At 36.1% G+C, this 20,735-nt stretch overlaps 1 protein-coding gene across 7 annotated transcripts in view; it reads right to left on the bottom strand.

Moving 5' to 3' along the window:
* ATP13A3 (ATPase 13A3) overlaps positions 1-20,735 on the bottom strand; it is an 81,191-nt gene that overhangs the window by 54,285 nt on the left and 6,171 nt on the right. For 4 of the 7 annotated variants that reach the window (XM_069557177.1, XM_069557162.1, XM_069557206.1 and 1 more), the window contains 5 exons: positions 4,517-4,615; positions 3,885-4,058; positions 2,830-3,012; positions 2,470-2,540; positions 621-701 (listed from right to left, as the gene is read on the bottom strand). In XM_069557177.1, the coding sequence (XP_069413278.1) occupies positions 621-701; positions 2,470-2,540; positions 2,830-3,012; positions 3,885-4,058; positions 4,517-4,567 (560 nt within the window). In that variant the 5' untranslated portion in view covers positions 4,568-4,615. The remainder of the gene's footprint in view (positions 1-620; positions 702-2,469; positions 2,541-2,829; positions 3,013-3,884; positions 4,059-4,516; positions 4,616-20,735) is intronic. The other 3 variants (XM_069557168.1, XM_069557216.1, XM_069557195.1) reach the window with 1 other exon arrangement.

The following is a 20,735-nucleotide window of genomic DNA, read 5'->3' as shown; positions in this document are numbered from 1 at the left end:
GTCTGATTGAATGAATTTATACTGCAACCCTTTAAAAGAACATGCTACAGGAGTACAAGAAAATTCCTAATTTAATTTGAAAATGGCATTATCTTTACAATACATAATACACTAGTATACTTTTATACCTCAGCAAAGAATAACACTATAAAAAAGATATTGTCTCCCAATTTACAAATTTTCATTTTAGTAAATCTGAGCTCATGCTTACAATTCCCAATATTTCAGTAAATCGAAGATGCTATCAATTGTAAGACATTCCATGATTTTATGCACTATCAAGAAAGATTAAAATGCTGTCAAGTAAAGGGTGACACTTCACCCACTGTATGACACACCCTCCTTATAGAGATGTTGAAACGTAGGAAAGTGTGCACCTTAGAAATGATGAAATACAGTATATTTTCAGGGATATTCATTTCAAAATCGGCTTCAACACTTTTATAATTCTTAAACTGAAGAGTCTCACCCAAATAAAATATCAATAAGCTGTCAAATACTATGTTATAATATTTAAATAATTGTTAACATTAAAACTATATGGTAAAAGGGTAAACTATATATACTACTTTATTTCGGAATTTTGATAATAGATCTAACTTTAGTTGGATAAAGATTACCTGTAGGCATGCATCCCCTTTGTCAGTCCTGCACTATGCTTTTCATAAATTGACGTACAAGAAACACCTTCATCCAGTCCCCTAAATAAATCCAAAGTTTTTACTTTAAACAAAGTTTAAAATATCCAAATTTCTTAATGCCTTAATCAGAAATTTTTCTCTATTTCTGATTTTAAAGTGTGATTTCCTTAAAAATAGAAACCCCTAACAAAAACTGAGACAACGGATGATAATTTTTAAATCTTTACTTCCTAAAATAAACAGTAATAAAAGGCCTAAATCTCAAATGTGGCAACTTCTAAGCTATACAATGTATCTATCATGGGATAAGATTATATAACAATATTATTATCCTTTTAAGTCTGTGCCAAAGCTGTAACAGTTAATAACCAAAAATATTAAAGGTAAAGTACGACTAACTTGAGTGTTTCAAACTTTACTTTTTATCGAGTTTCCCTTCTTAAATGTTGAAGCTTCACACTACTAAGCCCTACTCAGTTATTTTTCTTTCTACAAAAAGCATCAATCTGAATTCTTCTCTCATCTAAGGAGAAGTGAAAAATCCGTCTAAGTCACAGGCAATGTCTAAAATCTGTAATGATTAAAACTGGGATTCGACTAACATACCTGCTTTCCTCTCAAGGCTTATTTTAACTGAGATACTATTCCCAAAAACTCTGTAGAGAATCTAACACATCATTTAACTCCAATCTTTTTCTACTTTTTCCATAAGAAAAAACTAAGCTCCCTAATTAACTGCTATCATTGGAATAAGTTTAAATCCTACAAGTTGCTATGGTTGGAAAAGGCTACACAGCAAACATGTTTGCTATTTTCCCCCAGGGCACTCCAAGTCAAAAATTTTTTAAGAACAAAATGACAGTTCACTGGCAGTATTCTCTAAAAAACAAGCAATGGTTCTTAACTAGAAATGGTCTTCACAACTAGGCAGGTGGAACTCCTCTGCTCCATTCCATAATATTCCAATTCTTCAGGAATATTAGCAATATTCTTTAGAATTATCTAATTCTTTAGGAAATGTCTTAGGGAAAAAGTCCAAGCATGAATATTTTAAATGTTCATAAGGTGATTCTCTTTTTACTGCTAATATTAAGAATTCCTTTGCCACTCTCAAGCAAGGATACTTAATGGGTATTTAGGATAATCACTTTAACAGCAATAAAAATAGAATCCTAAAGGAGTTGCCTAGTGGCCTAATGGTTAGGGCTTTGGGCTTTCACTGCTATGACCCAGGTTCAATCCTTGGTGAGGGAAGTGAGACCCCACAAGTTGTATGGTGCAACCAAAAATAAATAAATAAAATCCTAGTAAATTCAGTCCTGATGTAACTTGAAGTCTCCATAAAAATCAAATTTTAAGGAATTATTCCAATTTGTCCTACTCAAGGCTTAACACATTTGACCATGTCCCATCTTTATCCACATATGAAAGTTAAATTTAATGTTTGTCTATCACTCCATCCCTCAAGTATTGAATACAAATGGTTTCATAAACCATCAGCAAATTGAGAGGTGATAATTCAGATACTCTGGCAGGCTAAGAGGTATACTCAAAATTTACTCTGAGATGAATCCTCCAAAAGAAAAAGACTCGGACAGGATTTTGGGAGCATGGTGCTTCTAACTTTTGTGTCAGTTTTGCCAGGATACAACTTGCAGATGGGGTTTATTCTAAACTGGTTACTGAATATTACTGAGTATTCAAACACCACCAGGGAGTTAATAAGTGAAGGGAAATCGTCCATCTTATATAACACTAAAATGAATTATTTTCTATCTAAAACATAATCAAGACACTCATACAATCCAAACAAAAGAAAAATACTTACTTTAAGAAATCAAAATTGTGAAGGGTATCATTCCAGAAGTATTTCATACTATGGTGGGTGAAATAGCGAATCTGTAGAACATATAAAAAGGTTACATCAAAAAGCATTATCATCACTTGTTAATAATTAAGTTTACTAACACAAATTTAGCATATAACTATTAAAATTAAAGCAATCACAGGTGACATAATCCATTTCTTCTAGTAAATATTTAAACTGTTTACATATAGTGATAAACAGGTATTTTATATGCATACAGTTTTATCTTAAAAATAAGTACGAAATTATAGACCATCTACCGTAGCATAAAATGTAACAATTCCAGTTTTTAAAGAAACATTGAGAATAAGATCATAATACCTGTTGTGATTGAGGCTGTGAGTATTTATTCATCTCAAGCCTATTCTCTTCAGCCAGATTTTCAGTTAAGTGAACTGCATGGCCGTTTGAAACTTTATTAACCAGAGATTTTGAACTTGAAAATGGGGGAGTTTCTAGAGAAAGGAAGCGAATTTTTGCACAAAACCACGTTCTGAATTCATCCTTCAAAGAGAAAGGAATAAGGGTAAAGAGTCAATTATATATTATATAACCATTTATACAGTTTCCATTTTTTACATGATATATTATTAATACTAATCTTTAAGTGAGAAAGTGTCACTTTCTACTCACTAAATGTTAAACCATTTCATGAAGATGCATAAATTCAAACATAAAGTGTTCGTGATCGCTTACCATTTTACATACGTCATTCTTTACTGATAGAGGATCTCATTAAAGATTATGAGTAATTTCTTGATTTAATCCATCTACATACTGAGACTAGGTATTAAAGCCTCTTATAAAATGCTTCCAAGTAGGATTACAAAACAAAACCTGGGGAGCAGCAGCACTGCATAGTAGAAGGGATCTGGGATACAGTCGTTTCGGGTAACCTTGACAGATCAGCCATCTATCTAATCTCTCAGTGCATCAAGAGCTATAAAAAAGGGTAGATTTGAGTGGCTCAGACAGTAATGAATCTGCCTGCAATGCAGGAGAGCTAGGTTCCATTCCTGGGTCAGGAAGATCTCCTGGAGAAGGGAATGGCTACCCACCCAGTATCCTTGCCTGAAGAAGCCCACGGGCAGAGGAGAGCCTAGTGGACCACAGTTCATGGATTCACGAGGGGTCAGACATGACTGAGTGACTAACACTGTCGCTTTTTTTTTTTTTTCACTTTCAAGATTCCTTTGAACTCAGATCACTGGGATATTAGTCACTTGGAACACAGATGCTTTAGAAATACCAGGATTAGTATTTCTCATTGTATCCTAGCAATGATGTTCTCATCATATTTTATTTTGAACAGAATACACACAAACACATCATTTTACCCCACAAATAATCCACTACAAGTAATCATGTGGACTTACAGTAGTCCTCAGCAGCACCACTTCACAGTCTTTGACTGCAGCTCTCACACAGGTCACCTTCACCCGCCACTCGGGCATCCAATAGAGGAGCAGGAGAAGAAAGCCGCCAGTACACACCACTCCAAGAGAAACGATGGCAAGCTTCCAGCGACACAAATTATAGCCATAAATCTCCTGCATGGACACAGTGATTAATAATCACATATCAAATGTTATGAGAGTTCAATGTAACAACCCTATCTTTCCCCTACATACACCACCAAGAAAGAGTTGGAGTTTTACTAAGCTGATTTTAAACTTTCTTATAAAGGAAAAATTAGAAATTTTGCATTTAGGACTATATATAAGCATTAGCTAACATAACTTAAGTTATATCAAATGAAAAAACATTTTCCTCTGAGTTTTAACAGCTCACAAGTGAAACAGGAAGCACACCAGAACCATACAAGAACCATACTAATACCAGAGGTACTACATAATCCCAATTCAAAAACACAGCCAGAAGGGAAAAAAACACATTGACTTAGCTGCTGTTTTATTGTATTTTATTTTAGTGTTTTTTTAAATGTACTTTTCTACTTCCCTAGAAAAATAAACTCACACTTCACAAGTAAATTGCAAAAGCTGGTTACCATTTCATCTTCCTGACCCTGGTTGATAATCTTTCTTTCTTCTTTGTCCATATCTACAGTGGTTAGAAAGGTCGTGTGCTTCAGAACAATTAAAGATAACTGAGGAAAAGAGGAACAAACATCTTAGTAGATTATAGTATCTTATAGTAACTGCATACTATCAGACTTCTTGTTTGGATAAAAGTTTAACTGATATTTAAGTAATCACTAAAGTGCTAACTGATTCTCGTAACATTTTCAATGGTGTGCCAATTCTTGAAACTGAATGACTTACTACTATCATAAAACTTGATATATTTCATTAATTAATTTATACTAGCACTAGCCTTGCTGCAAAGTCATTTAAATTCTAAGACAAATTACCGAATTTTCCTTTTTCACTCTCCAGACTCATCTACTGAGCACCTACCACATGTATGGCAATCCCTGGCCAAGGGTCAATCTCTAATGCACATGGACCCCTACTGGAGACCACCCTGATTCCAGGTCCACTGAGTAATCTTATTGTTCCTGACTACCCATGATGCTCATTTCTAGGAGAAACTTTATTGAGCTCATTGACAAATATCTCCTGTATTAAGAAACAGATTAAATTCAAACATTAAAGAGAGCTGCAAAATGTAAAAACAATGCAGGTTTTCTTGCCTTTTTTTTTTGGATTCTGGAAAATATATATATTTATTTGGGAAAATGTACTTATCTATTACTGCTTTAGTAAGTTAATATTTTTAAAGCTCTATGTGGCAATAACAGATAAAACCCACATAAACAAAATCTTCTTAGAGTTCACAGTAATTTTCAGGAATGTAAAAAAGTCTGAGCCCTGAGGTGGATGAATTTGAGAGCCACTGCTTTAGACGTGGTTGACCTCTGCAGAACACAATGCAAATGTTACCTCCCTCATTCCAGATGCCATGCCTCCACTCATCTACCTGGTGGACAGCACAATCCTGACACGTGGCTGGTACTCAAAAAATACTTCCTGAGTGGCCTGATAAAGAATTTAGCTATATAATGTTTATCTGATATGAATTAATAGCAAAGTAAACCAACTGCAGAATTTCAACTTAATCCCCCATATCAGACTACTGAAATCTCCTGATTTATGTCATCAAGAAAATGACCAATAAAAAACACTGATGTGTCCTGAATGGGCACTCAAAGTTTCTCTACCTTGTGGTAGCCCTGAAGACAGGGCCAGAGGTTAGAGTCAGGGCTTTCCACAGAAATAAAATGCAAGAATTTGATGACAAACACATACACAGACACACACACATATACATTGGACTTGGTGCCATCTTGGAAAAGAAGCCTCAGAGTTATCCTGTTTTTCAGAGGAAAACAAGTCACATTATCATACAAAACCTTTTAGGTAATTTAGTGACAATTTCTTCTCACACTAGGGTGTGTTGCAGCCCTAAAAAAGTACAGTACTAGAGTCATCCCACCAATGTAAGCTTGTCCCATCAAATCACTATGACCTGAGGTAGCAGTTGTTCTCAAGGGCTATACACCTGATGCCACAGATGACATGCAGAATGAGCAAACCCAACCTCTTTCCGTGCAGAAAGGTCAGCTGTTGCTGCCTGAGCCTGTAAGGTTTAGTCCAATCCTGCAAGGTTTCAAATGTACACATGCCTACCTTCAAAGCATAAGGCAAAGGAACTCTGCTCTGACACTGTCCCCACTAAAGAATCCAATCTGGGGTTCTTACCCTTCAATCTGTACTCCTTCCTTAAATCCTGGCCTGAATCTCAGGATCATCACTCAGGATTTCCCAGAGTCATTTTTAACAACCAAAACATATAATTCTGACCCCCATTTCCCATCACCACCTGAAATATGCTTCTTGAGGGGAAGAACTTATTCAAATACTTAAATGGAAGAGAGTTCTGTTTCCAACCAAGATGTAAAAACGCAGACCAGACTAGCCATCCTAACTACTGGGTTGGCCAGAAAGTTCATTTGGGTTTTCCCGCAAGATATTATGGAAAAGCCAAATGAACTTTTTCACCAACCCAATAAAATAACAAAATTAATAAAAGATCTAAAACTATATAGTTTTCAAGGAACTGGACGTCAACCAAAGCTGTTTAGGCATTCAGACATGTCCAAGTCTTTGTGAACCCGTGAACTGCAACATGCCAGACTTCCCTGTCCTTCACCATCTCCCGGACCTTGCTCAAACTCATGTCCATCAAATCGGTGATACCATCCAACCATCTCAACCTCTGTCATTTCCTTCTCCTCCCGCTTTCAATTTTTCCCAGCATCAGGGTCTTTTCAAATGAGTCAGCTCTTTTCATCAGGTGGCCAAAGTACTGGAGCTTCAGTTTCAGCATCAGTCCTTCCAATGAATACTCAGGGTTGATTTCCTTTAGGATGGACTGGTTGTATCTCCTTGCAGTCCAAGGGACTCTCAAGAGTCTTCTCCATCACCACAGTTCAAAAGCATCAATTCTTCAGAGTTCAGCTTTCTTCATGGTCCAACTGTCACATCCATACATGACCACTGGAAAAACCATAGCTCTGACTAGACGGACCTTTGTCAGCAAAGTAATGTCTTTGCTTTTTCATACGCTGTCTAGGTTGGTCATAGCTTTTCTTCCAAGGAGCAAACGTCTTTTATTTCATGGCTGCAGTCACTGTCTGCAGTGATTTTGGAGCCAAGAAAAAACCGCTGTCACTTTCAACTGTGTCACCATTTCTTTCAACTGTTGACAATTGTTTCACTCAACGGAAGAAACTGATATAAAAATGGGAAGTATCTAGGTGAGCTCTATAATTGTCCCAGTTTACATACTGAGTAATTACAGGATGCCACACACAAAAAAAGGTAGGACAGGGAACCTAGGGGGAGCCCAGCAATCAACCAAGTTGAAGAGATGAAGCTGCGAGTCTAAGGACGTGCCAAAGTGACTGGGTTTGCAAGGCAGATTACCAGAGAAGAGGTGTGTACAGAGAATGAACACTAAAAATTTGCAAAGTGGGGATTCTTCTCAAGTCTTCAACTGAATACTGATCAGCATTTCTGTGTGAGGAAACTACCAAGACTAGGAGAAAGCCACTCAAAAGGTTTTAGGGGAAGAATGCATCAGGTTCACACGTGGGAGAGTACCTGTTCCCACCAACCACAGTGGGAAACCTCATTAGTTGCATGGAACCAGGAGGACCCAGAGGATTTTGCTTCAGTGGGCTTCCCTGGTAGCTCAGTTGGTAAAGAATCCGCCTGCAATGCGGGAGACCTGGCTGGGAAGATCCCCTGGAGAATGGAAACGCTATCCACTCCAGTTTTCTCGCCTGGAGAATTCCATGGGGTCACAAAGAGTCAGATTGAGAGTATGACTTTTCTCAGAAAGTCGCGACTGAGCGACTTTCACTTTGCTTCAGTAGTAGGTTCAAATTAGCCCCAAACTAAAAGCTACTCTGGTCCTGCCAAACAAAACTTCTAGAACTTGAAAGAATAAAATTGTTGCCAAGTAAATGCTTCACAGAACACAGTCCAAGGAGATTTACAGGAATGCAAACTATCTAGTACCATGTGTGCTATCCAACTGAAACCTAACAAAGAACCAAAGAGAGACAAAGAACCAAAGAACCAAAAAGAGACATCCCATAATGAGAAAAATCAATGGACCAAAGAGGACCTAGATCTGAGAGACAACAGAATTGGTAGACAAGGCCATTAAAACAACTGCTGTAACTGTAGTCCACATGTTCAAAACACAAGAGGAAAGACTAATCATGCGAAACAGACACATGAAAGATATAAAAAATAACCAAACTGAACACAAAATAAAAAGTATAATGTCTGAGATGAAAAATATACTAGATGGAATTAATAGCAAATTAGATATTACAGGGGAAAAAAAAAATCAATGAACTTGAAGACAAGTAACAGAAATATCCAAAATTTAAAACTGAGAGGAAAAACCAGACTAAGGAGGGGGGAAAAAGCTAGCATAACAGCATCAGTAAGCTGAGAAACAACCTCAAGTACTCTGATATGCACATAAGGTAGAAAGGAACAAAAAATATGTAATTATATAATGGCCCCAAAATTTCCAGATTATATGAAAAGCTATAAACCCACAGATCCAGAAGTTCAACCAACACTAAGCAAAAACATTAAGAAATTACATCAAGGCATATCATCATCAAACTGCTCAAAATTGTGATGAAAATAAATTTAAAATGACATTAAATTTCTTGCTAAAAACAATGCAGGTGAAAAGACAGAGCAAGATCTTTGAAGTATTAAGAAAAAGAAACTACAAAGAGAATTCTATACCCAGCAAAAAAATATCTTCCAAAATCAAAGCTGAACTAAGTCTTTCTCAGATATAAAAGCTGGTAAAAATTCACCAACAGCAAACCTACACTATAAAAAGTTAAAGGAAGTCTTCAGACACAGGGGGTAAAAAAGATAACTGATGGTAATACAGATCTCTACAAAGGACTGAAGAACACCAGAAATGGTAACTATGTGGGTAATTATATACAACAACGGCACAAACAACACTGAGAAATGAAAGCACTCTCTTATAAGGTTCTTAAGAAAGCAGGAAAAGAATGGCAAGGAATACCCAGTGTAAGCAATTAAGAGAAAGACTAAAATTTAGAGAAGAAATAAATGAAATTAAAGAAAAAGAGCTGGTTCTTTGACATCAGTAAAATTATCATTTCTAGTTGCATGTGGGGGCGAGGGGGTACAAATTATCAATATTAAGACTATGGCAGGAGACACTACTTCAGATTATGCAGATGTCAGAAGGAGAATCAAGGAACCAACAGCCAACTTTATACAAACATACCAACTTTTTTGCAGGTCTGAACTTACTTCCAAAAAACTTTTTTTTCTTTTAAATTATTATGGACCAGGGAATGGCCATGAGTTGATAACTGCTAAAGCTCACTTAAAAGCTGAGTGATGGTCCATTAGAGTTCATTATACTAATTATTCTACTCTTTAATAATGATACTATTCTGTTCTTTCTACTTTTTAATACGTATAAAAGATGGATTGGGAGTTTGGGATTAGAAGATACAAACTATCAGATATACAATGGATAAACAACAAAGACCTACTGTATAACACAGAGAACTATATTCAATATCTTGTGATAAACCATAATGGAAAAGAATGTGAAAAACAATGTGTGTGTGTGTGTGTGTGTGTGAATAACTGAATCACTTTGCTATACAGCAGAAATTAACACAACATTGTAAATCAACCATACTTGAATAAAATAATTTTTTTTTAAAAGCTGCCCATCTGAGGTGAAAATAGAAGAAAAATTTCAGAGAACAGTCATTCCTGACACCAAGGGATAAGATCCTGAGGACTCTGCCTTTGAGTCCCAAATCTACTGATTCAACATATTATGTATCAGGTATTATCCATAAACTCTTACTCCTGGGTTTTGACTCTAATCCTTCTTCACTCTCGTCTTTTATCCATTGCCTACAAACATAGATGCACTTCCTCACTTACATAAGTTCTAATTTTTCAACATAGAATATATTTGTAGATAAATAAGCATGCTTTTACAATTTTAGAAAAAGAATTGCCATTAAAAATCAATGTTTTCATTAATTTCATATACTCATAACTATTTAAAATATCTCTTGAAAGAGTATACATTAGTCTAAGATAACTACATTTTCATCTCATATGACCACAGCAAAAATACTTAAATGAGCTATTATATGATGCACTGCTTAGAACAATCCGAATTCCCACTTGTTTAAACATAATTCTTGACCATATTACCTCATTACTCATCTTACAAGTGTTATTTCTCCAAAATTTAACTTACTTTTTAAGGCAAAGTTCTTATGTCTTACCAAGTTTTACCAAAGTTGAAATAGTAAAAATAATTTAAGTAATTCAAATTAAAAGTTTCTCTAAAAGTCACCAATTACTATTCTCTCTAGATATATTATACTTCAAAGGAAATTACCAACATTTCACTTTTCACATAAACTTTTAGTAAAACCCAGTGAGACAACTGCAACAGCTTACATTTGAACATAAACATGCTGAAAATATATATTTAAAATTTAAAAACATGTACATAAATGGAAATACCTTAACATTTCTATGACATATCTATGAAGATAAAAATCTACATAAGCATTTCAAAATATATTACTTATAAAGGTGAAAATACATGTTAAGCACTAGTCTACTAATTATCCAATTAAATATTTAAAGCTTTAAGATCAAACTTCTAAAATCCACTGACTTACAGAAGTATAACTTCTGGTGATTTGAGTGTATGTGTTTTTTAATCAAGTCAATTTCTAGATTATAAAAAGCAAAGAAATTTTTCTTACCAATAGCACTATATCATCATTCCTTCCAACTGTGATATTAGCAGAACTTTCAAAAGCCAGCTCTTAACAAAAACAATAAAACTACGCATAAAAATTCATTCAAATGAGAATTTTCTGCCACGTACTTGAGTTCTTTTTGAACTGTTTTCAAAATGACTAAGACACTAAAATTCAGAATTTTTTAGTGTACCAACTTTAAGCGGATTTTCAGAAGACACACCTTCTGCCATCTGACTGCCACTGAAGAGCTCCTAGTATTTGAATAAATTGCATCTAGCTAGTGTACTGAAGTCCCAATTTCACAGTGCATGACGAGCCTTGATGTTATCTAAACAGCAAGCAGCTTATAGGCTATTGTGCTTAACCAAACCCTTCCTTGCATTTACAATGAACCTGATTTTTTTGTGTTGAGTAAGAACAGAAGCACAGGACAAAATGAAGCTATCAGGAATAAAACTCACTAAATCTAATTTTTGTGAAAGTTAACTTTTTTCTACTAATGTACAGTATTAAATCTAGAATAAGAGTCAGATCTCATTTCCTAAAACAGGATGAGTTGGCCTCAACAAGAACAGAAATCCCGAAACTTAAGGTATCTTTGCCTCAAACCTGAATTTCACATGAGCTGTAACAATATTATAAGCGTATGTGTGGAGGGTTTTCTTTGAGGATATGTATGTGCCTAGAGAGTATATATGTAACAATATTATAACAGTATGTGTGGCGGGTTTTCTTTGAGGATATGTACCTGCCTAAAATTCCAAAGTAGATAATTTTACAAGGTGATTTCATTAATGATCTGCCACTCAAGTAAAACCCCAAGCAAACTATATTCTGAATAAATATTTTTAATTTTTTACTTCAGGTGGTATTTGCCAACTTCAGGGAGACTGGAGTTAAAAGAAATAAAAACATACTATTTAATGTTCACAAAATTAAGAGTTTAAAAGTTCTCAAATGATGCGTTTCGTAAGTTTGTAAACATGTACTTTTGAAGTCTTAAAATTAAAACTGCACTAAACTTTTGGGCTGCCTTGTATTGTTGAAAAACAAAATGAATCATCCTACTTTATTCTGTGGTTCTAGACTCTTTTTCCTGAGAATTAAACATACCTACTCATGTTAAATAAAGATCTGATAAATACATCTTTCAAGACCACAAAGCAAAAGGGGTCATAAAAATCCTAGAGAATAAATAGCACAGCCAGCATTCTGAGTATTATTTCATTGTCAAATGTGTAGCATCCTCAGCCCTTCTGCAATTCAAAAACAGTTCTACTGAAATAAAATGTGCAGTAGCCAACTGAAATAAAATGTGCCCTAACAAACATGAAATCTTTACTCACTGCACAACCTTAATTTTAATATCTATACAAATATTTGTGTAAAAAGAATAAAAAAGTCTCAATCTCCCAACTGCAGTAACAAAATTGTGAAAAAGGTAAAACTTAACACTCAAGTCATCTCCTAACAATAAGAATGACATAATATAATTTAGTGAATACATGGAAATTTTACAAGGATACCAGCTAAATTTTAACAAAGCTCTACTCAATACCCATTTTATCACTTCCCATCTTGAACTTTCTCTTATAATACATGCTTTTGTTTCTGTGTTTAGGCTTAAGGAAGACCATTGTATCCAATATACACCAAACCAAAACTGTATTTACATTTGCAAAGTGCAGTCTTTGTATAATTTATTTTTTGTAAGTTACAAAACAATGTGATAGCTTAACAAAATAAGTTATAATTAGGAAAGGTAATGCAATTTTCTGTCTTAGGGTCAATTTAAGAACATTAAGAGTTCTAACGTAACCTGCACTATAGCATATGTGCATACATTTTAATCATTTTCTATTATATACACTATTTAAAGAAAGAAAGAAACCCATTTATTCAGAGAAACTCCATCTGGTAAGACTATCATTACACAACCTAATGGCTTTGAGTATTACAGTAACTGTATAGCATTTAATCAGTACAAACTGGGAGAAGGCACCTTTGAACTGACAAATGGCATCTATGCTTTCATTCTTTTAATTTAAAAAGGAAATGAGTAAAATTAACCATTTACATACATCATAACTAAGTCTGCATAATTAAATAGTTAAGTTTGTCTACTTAATATGAGATTTTTTTCATTTATTTAAGTTACTCTGATCTTAACACTTTTATACTTCCCCTTAAATCTTCCTCATGTATTCAACTTTCTAAAACTCCCTACTCAAGGAGAGTTTTGAAAGTACTTTAATTGCTAGATTTATTTCAAAACCTTACTAGTAGAAAGGCTCACTGTGGTTAAGACCAGTCCGAAAGAGTGAATATTCAAAACTGGCAGAACCAAAAAGGCCTCAAAAGAAAACTGGCACCCACCTCTAAAACAAAAGGCTGAACAGATCTGTAAACGGGTGACGTAGCTAGTGTGTCAGGATGGGAAGGGAGGAGACTTCAGTACTCTTTGAATGCTCCTACTATCTATGTGCAATAATATTTTTAAATAGATAAGGAGAGAAAGAAGAAAGACTGAGCATATGTACAGAATTCTAAATCTAACACACATGGCCACCTGTAGGCCTGAACCTACGGGAACCGCCAATGGTCTCTGTTAAAGCATTCCACTCTGCCTGAGCAGCACTCTCTCTCACTCTTATTTTACCCCAGACATGGTAAAGTAGCCATTTGAAGCCTCCCTTAACAAATATATTTCAAAAGGCTACAGCTGGCTCTTTTTATTTTTTTATTATTTTATTTTTCTATTTCCTCCATATTTTGGCTCCACTGAGGAAAAGTACTAACCAAAGATACAGCATAAGCAACAGCAAATTCTAAATTATTTTATCAAACTAATTCATCTATAAATCTTAAGTGAGCATATATGCCATGTTCGTTACTATATTAGGAACAGTAAGAGATATACATTATTCCAAAATACAAAAAAAAAAAAAAAAAAAAACAGAAAGAAGAGTACAGAACTCAAGTCAGCTTTAACTTGTTCTTAAATGTTGACTAACTCCACATGAACTATTTCGCAAGTTCCTTCACCCATCTTGGTTTCCATTTCTCCACTAAAATGAGACGGTTGTAATAAATCACGACTCATTCCAACCATGAGTTCTTGACCTCCTGAAGTATTGCCGGTGTATATAGTCCGCTGTTGCACTCTTTCACCACGAGGTGGTGCTCCAACATTGGTAAGAAAGACTGACAGCTTTCACAACTTTGACAAGGCAATCACTGATTAAGTATGAGTAAAGGTAAGAAACTTTATACGCTTTTTCTTAGTACCAATGCAAATACTAATATGACAAAGTAGGAGCTGCTCATAATAGAACTTCTGTTTCATGTGTCTCAATGGAAAATAAGACATCACAATAAACATAAAACACATGATAATGGGGAGGGGAAGGCAGATATTATTCCCTTCATACAGACTCCCAAATTCACACTTGTCTGAAACTAGAATTTAGGGTACAATGTTGTAGAACCAGGGAGGAGGGAAAACAGTAACAGTTAAAGAGCTCATGATCCTACTGGAGAACAAGATAAGGTAAAGTATGAAGTTATGTGATAAAATTATCTATTAAACTGGCAACAACAACAACAACAAAAAGCACCTTTATACATTGCTAACAGTGAATCTGTACTAGCTTTCTGGAAAATCAACTGACTATATACAAAAACTTAAACCTTCTACATACTCTGATCCAACAATCCCAATTAGAAATCACACATGTACCTATACGTGTATGTTACCACAAACCCTTTCTTCAAATTCCTCTCTGCATTGTTAGACTTCTGAAACAGAATATAAAAATTTTGGACTTTTTTTTCCTTTGGGAGTGAGAATGAGTACTTACAAACAAAAAACCTAGTTGAAACTAATGAGAGTATTTTAAACACTCACGGAAGAAACTGTAGAGCATGGGCATTTGATACAACAGGAACTGACCAATCAGGAGTTCTAATAACAACTATGTAAATAAATCAAACTGTTTGAGTCTAATTCCCCAAACTAAAAGTTAGACCTTTAGGGTTAAGGGATTAAATGGTACAAACTATTATGTATAGAGTGAGTTACAAGGATATATTGTACAAAATAGGGAATACAACCAATATTTTATGATAACTATAAATGAAGCCTAATCTTTAAAATTGTGAATCACTATTATTTTACATGTGTAACTTACATAATATTGTACATCAACTATACTTCAATTTTTAAAAGTTACTTTATAGAGGTGCGGTAAAGGTTTTCATTAAGCAATATATACATGAATGTTTCTTCTATTTTAAGGCAAATTAGTAACTATTTCTTCTAAACTGTAATGCTGTTAATCCAAATCCCTAATAGCTTATTTGACATTGCAATCAGCAGTTTAAAAGGTAGCCTTTGAAATCTAGACACATTAATTCTAAGACTGATCTTTCACATTATAGCATAGTTACAACTGGGATATGGCTTAGATGTCACTGTTGCAGTTGACAGTTAACCCCAGTGATGCAGCCATCAATGCATGCTCCTAGGACAGTGTTTATCAGTTCAGTTCAGTCGCTCAGTCGTGTCTGACTCTGCAACCCCACGAGTTCCAGCACGCCAGGCCTCCCTGTCCATCACCAACTCCCGGAGTTCACCCAAACCCACGTCCATCGAGTCAGTGATGCCATCCAGCCTTCTCATCTTCTGTTGTCCCCTTCTCCTCCTGCCCCCAATCCCTCCCAGCAGAGACTTTTCCAATGAGTCAACTCTTCGCATGAGGTGGCCAAAGTACTGGAGTTTCAGCTTTAGCATCATTCCCTCCAAAGAACAGCCAGGGCTGTAGTGTTTATAGCATTGTCATTTCAGCTGAGTGAAGTGCATTGTTGGCACTACAACGCTCAGTTTAAGTTGATGATTAAAAGTATTCCGAAAGACTACATTGTAGTTGAATATTAAAACATAAAGTGATCATTTGCACAGAAAAGTATCAAAATAGGGCAGCAGAGTGGAAAGGAAGAACTAGGATTAGAAACGGGCGGGGGCAGAGAAGAGTAGAGAGGAAAAAAAAAGAGGGGTGAACAGGAGAACTTTCCAGAGAATTATACTTTTAAATCTTCAGTATGTTAAGGAGTCACACGTGGACTACAGATTTGTTCATTTTTCTTATAACAACAAACTCCAAATAATTTTTCTTCATTAACTCAGCAGTTCACTTCAGGATTACTGTATTATGCTTGTAAGAAAATATAATTTACTCATGATCTATACTACAGTATGGCTCACATTTCATTCTTCCAAACATTATAAAGACTCAACCACAAAGAAGCACAAAATCACCAGAAAATCATTCTGTACAAAAAGTCCAATCGTGCACATTTACAACTACAACTGATAGGCACTTGGATCAGCTTTTCTCAATTATGTGAATGTGGGAAAACCCACTTTACTCTTTTTTCTCCAATTTGAAACCTACCCAAGTTGACTCAGCACAGAAAGCAAGTATAAAGCCCTTATCTCTGCATTCAACGAATACTTCAATAATATGGAACTTTAAATTTCTGTTGGAGAGGATAATGGCCTTACTCAAGGCACAACTATCACAGAAATCTAAACTTCCTCATTTCCTATGGTCATTCTGTAATCCACTATTCAGGATTAAAGAAAAAAAATCAATGTGTTTGGGTACTACTGACTGACATTTGTAGAAGGATTTTTAGTTTACAAAATATTTTTAACTGGCATTATCTACTTTATTTACCAGTTTTCAATCAATATTGTCTTTTAAAAACTGAAGGAAAATAATCTTCACTTAACTAAGATTAGCATTTTGCATTTTCCCTAGAAGGCCAAGCATGGAATGACTTTATATCGAAAAGCCTTATCAACAAATTAAGGGATGTCATGCAGATAGCACCATCCATTTTCCAAAAATTCATCTGGAAGCAACACATACTTGAAATACACGCTTTCATACGGAAAACAGTGACCAAGTTCCCGAGACAGAGCACAAGTGACCTTGTTACCTGCCACAATGCAGCTGGATTCTACTTCCTGTCACACTAGCCTGGGCCATGGGGCAGGTAGCCAGGTGACCAAGCCTCTACTTCCTCTGCCCACTTCTTAATTATTAAGATTCCCCAAGCCTCCACTTCCTCTGCCCACTTCTTAGCCATTACTATCCTCTATACTTCTGTCAGGGGCAAAGGGTGATACCACTGTCCCATCGACCATGGCAACCACCAATCAGTATTGTCAGCACTGCTCTCTCCCAGACCCACAGAGTCAAACATCCACTGACCACATTTTGCTAACACCCAAAAGGCTTGTTTCGTCTTCCAAAAACCTACTCTCCCACTTACTGCCACCACTACTAGCTCCCCTCCACTCCTTTAATATAAGATAGCCCCTGCCTCAAAAGCCATGCCAGGAATTTGGAAGTCATCCTAGACTCCTACCTATCCCACACCTATATCCATCTGGGCTCTGCCTTATCATCTCTGCTTGTCTCATACCCACCTCCCCTATCTGCACGGGCATGCCTCAGCTCGGGTCCAGAGCCCTCTCCAGTCTCCCTCATTCAAATCAATAGAAGAACCAGATAGGATCATTTCTCTGTTTAAAATTTCCAGAGCTTCCTACTGTCTGCAGCAGCATTTCCCAATTGATAAAAAGTCCCTCCAAAATTTCACAGGCATTGCCTGCTCATATAAATTGAAAAGTACTGAACTAAACAAAGTACAGCAGCCTTTTTATTAGCAAGTCTTTGGAAAGTTTACAACACACAACACTACTATGTGTTTGCCCTCCATGGGAAACTGGGGCAGAAGAGGCCCGACAGGGCTCCAAGACAAAGTCACAACTAATTCGAAGACAATAATCCTTCGGAACCTGGCCCTGCCTAGCTGTCAACATCATCCTCCAGTCAACAATGGCTATTATTCACCTCCTACAAACCTTAATCCAGCCTATACAGAACACAGCTTGCAGTTCCTCTAAGAGCCCTACTGATTCCTCATTCCATTCCTTTATATATGTTGTTCCTTCTGCAAAGAATGCCCCCCCCACCTAACAGTCTGGCTGAAGACCTCCTGCTAGTCCTTCCAGACCATGGTCAACTGCCTTCTCTCGGAAGCTTTGATGATCTCTAAGTAATGAAATTTTCCTTTTTTAAATTATGGAGCGCGCATTGTGGTTCTAGCACGCAGAGAGGCTGGCTCCTATAAGAGTCGAGAGTACTTCTGACTGAGTTTCCCTGAGGGTCTCCCCATAGTCATTTCATCCACTCCAGCCCAGAAGCAGCAGGGGTGCTGCTGGCGGCGGCAGATGGAGCTGGCGCTGTGGCAACCCCATGGATCAACCATTCTTCTTGGACTGAAAAGCTCTGTTTCTGTTTTAGAGACCACTGATGGTCAGTTTTTCATTATTATGGACAGAAAGTCTCCCAACATGTTCATCAATGAACTTAAAACAGGGCCTTTATCCTAACCAAGTATTAGTATCTTGAAATCTAACCCCAGACCAATTGTTTGATTTAGGGAAAGGCAAATTGAAAACACCAAGATTTTGCCAAAGTACTCTAATATTTCTAAATAAATCTAATAATATTACATTAGCATTCCAGCAAGAATCACTATGGTTGATCACTATTTCTTATTTCCTAAAAAATCATTTGTTGGAATGTCATGTCCACACATGCCAAGTACGTGCTACATTCTGGAGATTACAAAGATTACATTTCTAACCTCAAGAAGCCAAATCTAGGTTAGACAAGTAAGTAAGCAAACAGACGTATCACATCAAGTGGTTGCACACTGCAGTAAAGTATGCATCCCGGGAGCACTGAGAGCAGGGAGGGGCACGGGGAGGGAGGAAGAGGTGTGAAGGGGACGGAGAAGCCTGCAGAGAAGAGTCAGCTCTCCCTTATCTAAGACCTGGTGACCTGGTGAAGTTCATCAGGCAAACAAGCCGTACAAAGACGGGAAACGAGAGAGGGATGGAATCCAAATAGAGGAATTACCACATGCAGAAGTGCTAAGGTGAGAACTCTGAGAAAATGTCAGGGAATACACGTTGCCTGAACTAGCTGGAGCAGAGGATGGCCTCTGAGGAATGGTTGGAAATGGAGCTTTAAAAGATGGCACAGAATCAAATTATGATGAAAGACCTTGTTTGATAAAGTTATGGATTAACTTGTATGTAATGAAGCTTCTGAACTTCCCTCAACTGAAAGAGACCCAAGGCCATGAGGAGGGGTCCACGTTCCCAAAGAAGACAATGTGAATGGGGTGCAACACAGCAGTTCTGAGTTTCCTTGCTAGACTGTGTACCTCTAAGAAGGCAGAACTCACTTATCAGTGTATACCCAACATTCAGTCCTGTGCTGGCACCGACAGGATCTAACAAAGTATCCAACAGTCAGATATGCTAACACAATCTCAGGGCTCAACCAAGAAGCCCTAACCTAGCCTCCTTCCTTACTGCCTATAAAATCACAACTCTTATGCACTACAGTAAGCGGTAATTGCCACAACTTTTAAAAGAACATGCAGAAAGGTCATTCACTATGGGATGCAGAGAAAGGATTTGGGGAAAAAACACATTAAGATGCTTTGAACCTGATAAAATTAAGCAGTTTTTCTATTCGTCTCACTAAAAACTGAACAGAAAATACCTGTGGATTATAACAAGTACATTTTCACATCAAAAGAACTCAGATAAAAATAGATTAAATAAATAAAATAAACAACAAATAAATAAAAATAAGTAAATAACAAATAGATAAAATAAAAATCTATTTTAACTGAGAATTTGCTAGATTAGTCTTTCAAGTAATTAAGTGCTACTTAAGCCACCTGCCTGTAGTACTTTACATTTTACTTAGTAAACTGAATTATACTATGATAATTAGCAGGCAAGTAAGAACTCTGGTGCTTGGGGATATAATAAAAATAGTAAGGAAAAAATATTTGGTCCAAGAAGAACCAGTGACTCACATTTTAACAAAATCAATCCAAAGGCCACAGAAGTGAAACAAATGTCAAGCCCTCTTTTTAAAGAAAAGACGCAGACATATTTCACTAATCAGAATTTCTAAATAAGGGAACATAAAATCCTACTAAGAAAACATAATTAAACATATTTTTTAATTTTATAATGTAGCCAGGGAGAGGAAAAAAAAGGTAACAGTAATACAGAGGATGGGGGGGCAAAAGTCTGAAGACATACCCAATAACATCAAGATAAAAATATACATCAAATGTATAAGAAACACATGAAATTAACACTTTTTAGGATGTTGCTACCAAAGACGCAAAATCATGGTATTCTTCCTATGAAAAGCCTGAATTAAACAGTGTATCATTATGGCCTGCTACTCTAGCTGAAAAAAGCAATCCTCAATCACAGTCCACACACTCTCTCATCACACACACAGAAAGACACACACAGTGTGGCCTGTTTTGACTATGTTAAATATTATTAAACTAACAATAGTAATTTACCAATTACTGGGCCTCTTACCCTCGGAACTCTCTAGGTTTTATTATCTCCATTCAGCAAATGAAGAAACTAAAAACTACTTAACGACAGAGGTAGTTAAGCAATGAGGCTGGAATTCAAAATCTCTTATATGTATAAGGCTCTGAGGTCACATTTTAACCAATATACCATGCCCTCTACTGGGGCATATGACTGTTAAATCTTTAACACCATGACATTTCTTTAAAGAATGGGGTCTTCTTCCTGTGCTACCCCCAGAGTGACACTAAGTTCAAATACTTTAAGCTTCATGGAAAATATTAACAGCTTATAGTTGTTTCAAGATAATGCAAATCTTGCAAATCCCAGTAAGGTGACATTCACTCTTAAAAACACTGAAAGTAGCTGAATATCCACCTAAAA

The sequence above is a fragment of the Ovis canadensis genome, chromosome 1, assembly GCF_042477335.2.
Source record: "Ovis canadensis isolate MfBH-ARS-UI-01 breed Bighorn chromosome 1, ARS-UI_OviCan_v2, whole genome shotgun sequence".
Classification (NCBI taxonomy): Eukaryota; Metazoa; Chordata; class Mammalia; order Artiodactyla; family Bovidae; genus Ovis; species Ovis canadensis.
The sequence above is the reverse complement of the archived record's forward strand: the minus strand, read 5'-3'. Positions and strand labels throughout refer to the sequence as shown.